The sequence below is a fragment of the Condylura cristata genome, unplaced genomic scaffold (genome assembly GCF_000260355.1).
Source record: "Condylura cristata isolate star-nosed mole 26May11 unplaced genomic scaffold, ConCri1.0 scaffold00005, whole genome shotgun sequence".
Classification (NCBI taxonomy): domain Eukaryota; kingdom Metazoa; phylum Chordata; class Mammalia; order Eulipotyphla; family Talpidae; genus Condylura; species Condylura cristata.
The window spans coordinates 43,829,670-43,832,537 of record NW_004567106.1 but is presented as its reverse complement, the minus strand read 5'-3'; the positions used below and the strand labels follow the sequence as shown (position 1 = coordinate 43,832,537).

Here is a 2,868-nt window from a genome sequence, read left to right as displayed (position 1 = left end):
AGGGGATGCACGGGATTATAGTGATGGCACATGGGTGACTTGGTGATGGGAAACCCACGGGGATTACAATTGAGATGGAAAAAAAATGTACAAAATGATGTAAAAATAAACTTTTGTAATAAAAAAAAAGGGGGTAACAGATACAATGTTTCATGTTCCCTACATCCTATACTAGTATCTGACAACTTGAGAAATGCATTCTCCTCTGTACCTAAGCCAGAAAATTAACATTAGCAACAACATATAGATGACCTCTGTGATTCAACATGAACTTCTATTTTAGGCAAAGTCAGAGCTGGAAACCTTGCTTCTCTCAGAAATACCGGCATCTATTATAAATTAAGGATGTATTCTAATTAATTCAAGATTATAAATGACTAATTTATGATACTATAGTTTTTTACAACAATTGACCTAACTAAATTTTTGAGATCCCAATGAGGTAATGAGTAAATTTCAGTGTGATTTGGCATTCATATATCTTGTGTACTAATGCAAGTGGTACTAAAGGCAAGGAAAGCAATGATAACTGAAATTCATATTAACCCAAAATTATAGTAAGTTTATTATATACTTCCTTTCCTTCAGTTCAATATATTTAATAGTGTGAATAAACTCCAAAACTGGCTTAAAACCATAAAGTTCTCTGTGATTCCACTCCTTTAAAGATAAGCAATAAAAATGATACACAGGGACTCTCCCTGCTGGCACAAAGGGTTAAAGCACGGCACTGTGAAGCTATTCACAGCCACTGCAGCACTAATTCCATCCTCAGTCAGGGAGATGACACCCACAAGCTATGGCTGACCTCTCCTGACCCACCAGCTGCTCCCCTCAGCAATATATTTCAGTAGATCTGCCTGTTCTGCTCCCCATTCTGTCGCTGGTGAATCCTTTCATCTGCTGCACCTCTGGCCTGGAACCCAGTTCTTGTATACATAAATAAGTAAATCTTGATACACAATGACACACAATGATGACTTGATACACAATGATGAGAACATTAAGTAAAGATTATGCACAAACAACCAATTAAGTAAACTCCTGAATAGTGAATAGTAATAAGGTTTTAAATTTAATGTATTTACCTTAACTCTTGATGATTTCCTAGATCCTTCACGAAAGGCCTGAAACAACATAGAACTCTAAGTTAGTTTTTTAAAAACTAGATATACTTTTTTAAAATTAATTGGTTCACAGAAGCTTTTTACTAAGGTCTCATAATAAAAACTTTAATAAATAGGGCCCTCCCTGGTGGTGCAGCAGATTAAAGCACTGCACTATGAAGCTGGCTACAGTCACTTTGGTGCGAGTTCAATCCAGGGCTGGGGATGTGCTGACCCAAATGGTACAGCAGACCTCTTCTGTCTTGCCTGCTGCTCCCCTCAGCAGCCTATTCTGCTCCAGAACCTCTCACTGCCCCTGCAACTCTGTCCTGTACCCAAGAGATTTATTTTTGAAATAAATCTTAAAAAAAAAATTTGATAATAACGAGTATACTCAGTCTGAGGGGAATATTTAAATAGCCATCTATTAAAATACTCAATTGTAAATAATGCAGACTGTAAGAACATGAAAATATATGTATGATATGCTTTCTTTGCAACTTCAGATTTTTTTGTGTGCTCAGTATTACAAACCTGAAAAATATTTGATAAAAGCTGAGTTAAATATACAATAATTTTCTTGATGGAATGATAAACGTTTTAGGGGTGAAAAACTCAAATTATTTAAATTCCATCAATTAGCTAGCAAGTAACATTTGAGTACTTACTTAAGTAATAAGCATTATGGTGAAGACTTTCATTTAACCAATAAATATTTAGAGAGAGTTCTCTGTCAGGTTCTGAAGTGAGATTTAAGACATAATTCCTATTCTCAATCTGACTCCCTGCCCCAATATAAACTGTATTTAGAGAAATTAACAAACATAAACAGAGTTCTTAGTACCAAGATTATTGTATTCCTTTCTGGTGTCCACCTATCTGAATACATCCCTTCTCCATAGTTCAATAACATACCTTTGTTTCTGTGTTTTACATAAAGGTTCTTTACTTTTTTTTTTCCTGCTCTCTTCTAACATACGCAAACAAATTTGGCAGTTAAATGTATCTGAATCTGTATTACTCTAGGTTTATGTTTGCTAGTCTCTTTTAGGACAGTTTGTATCTTTTATATCTTTTATGGCCAGTTCCTGGACTTTTTTCCTTCTAATTCTTGTCAAGTATTACTAATAACACAAGAGAAAAACTTTTCCTTCTTAAATAGAGTAATATTAGAAAATAAATGGGAATCCAAGAACCACGGTTTCATTTTATTTTAAATACCCAAAAGTCACTGCAGCAAGAAGATGAATCTATGCTTTAAAAAAAAAAAAAAATCTAAGCCATCTAACTTGTAATAAGGGAGATGCAAATTAAAACCATAATGAGGTATCACCTCACCCCAGTGAGAATGGCACCTCTTAAAAACAACTAGCAACAACAAATGTTGGCGAGGATATGGAGAAAAAGGAACTCTCCTGCACTGCTGGTGGGAATGCAAAGTAATACAACCACTATAGCAAACTGTCTGGAGGTTTCTCAAACTGCTAAAAATGGAGCTTCCGTATGGCCCAGCAATCCCACTCCGAGGTACCTACCCAAAAGACACAAAAAACACTGATTCAAAATGACACCTGCACCCCCATATTTATTGCTACTTTATTTACAATAGGAAAGAAATGGAATCAATCCAAATGCCCAAAAGTAGATAAATGGATTAAAAAGATGTGGTACATATGCACAGTGGAATATTATTCAGCAATCATAAAAGATAAACACATGCCTTTTGTAGCAATGTGGATGGAACTGGAAAAGATCATGCTTA

The 2,868-nt window shown here is 35.1% G+C and overlaps 1 protein-coding gene across 2 annotated transcripts in view; it reads right to left on the bottom strand.

Annotated features, from left to right (window-relative positions):
• The window catches only part of KMT2E (lysine (K)-specific methyltransferase 2E), a 71,026-nt gene that overhangs the window by 28,734 nt on the left and 39,424 nt on the right, over nucleotides 1-2,868 (bottom strand). For both annotated transcript variants that reach the window (XM_004676916.2, XM_012720823.1), the window contains one exon: nucleotides 1,089-1,127. In XM_004676916.2, the coding sequence (XP_004676973.1) occupies nucleotides 1,089-1,127 (39 nt within the window). The remainder of the gene's footprint in view (nucleotides 1-1,088; nucleotides 1,128-2,868) is intronic.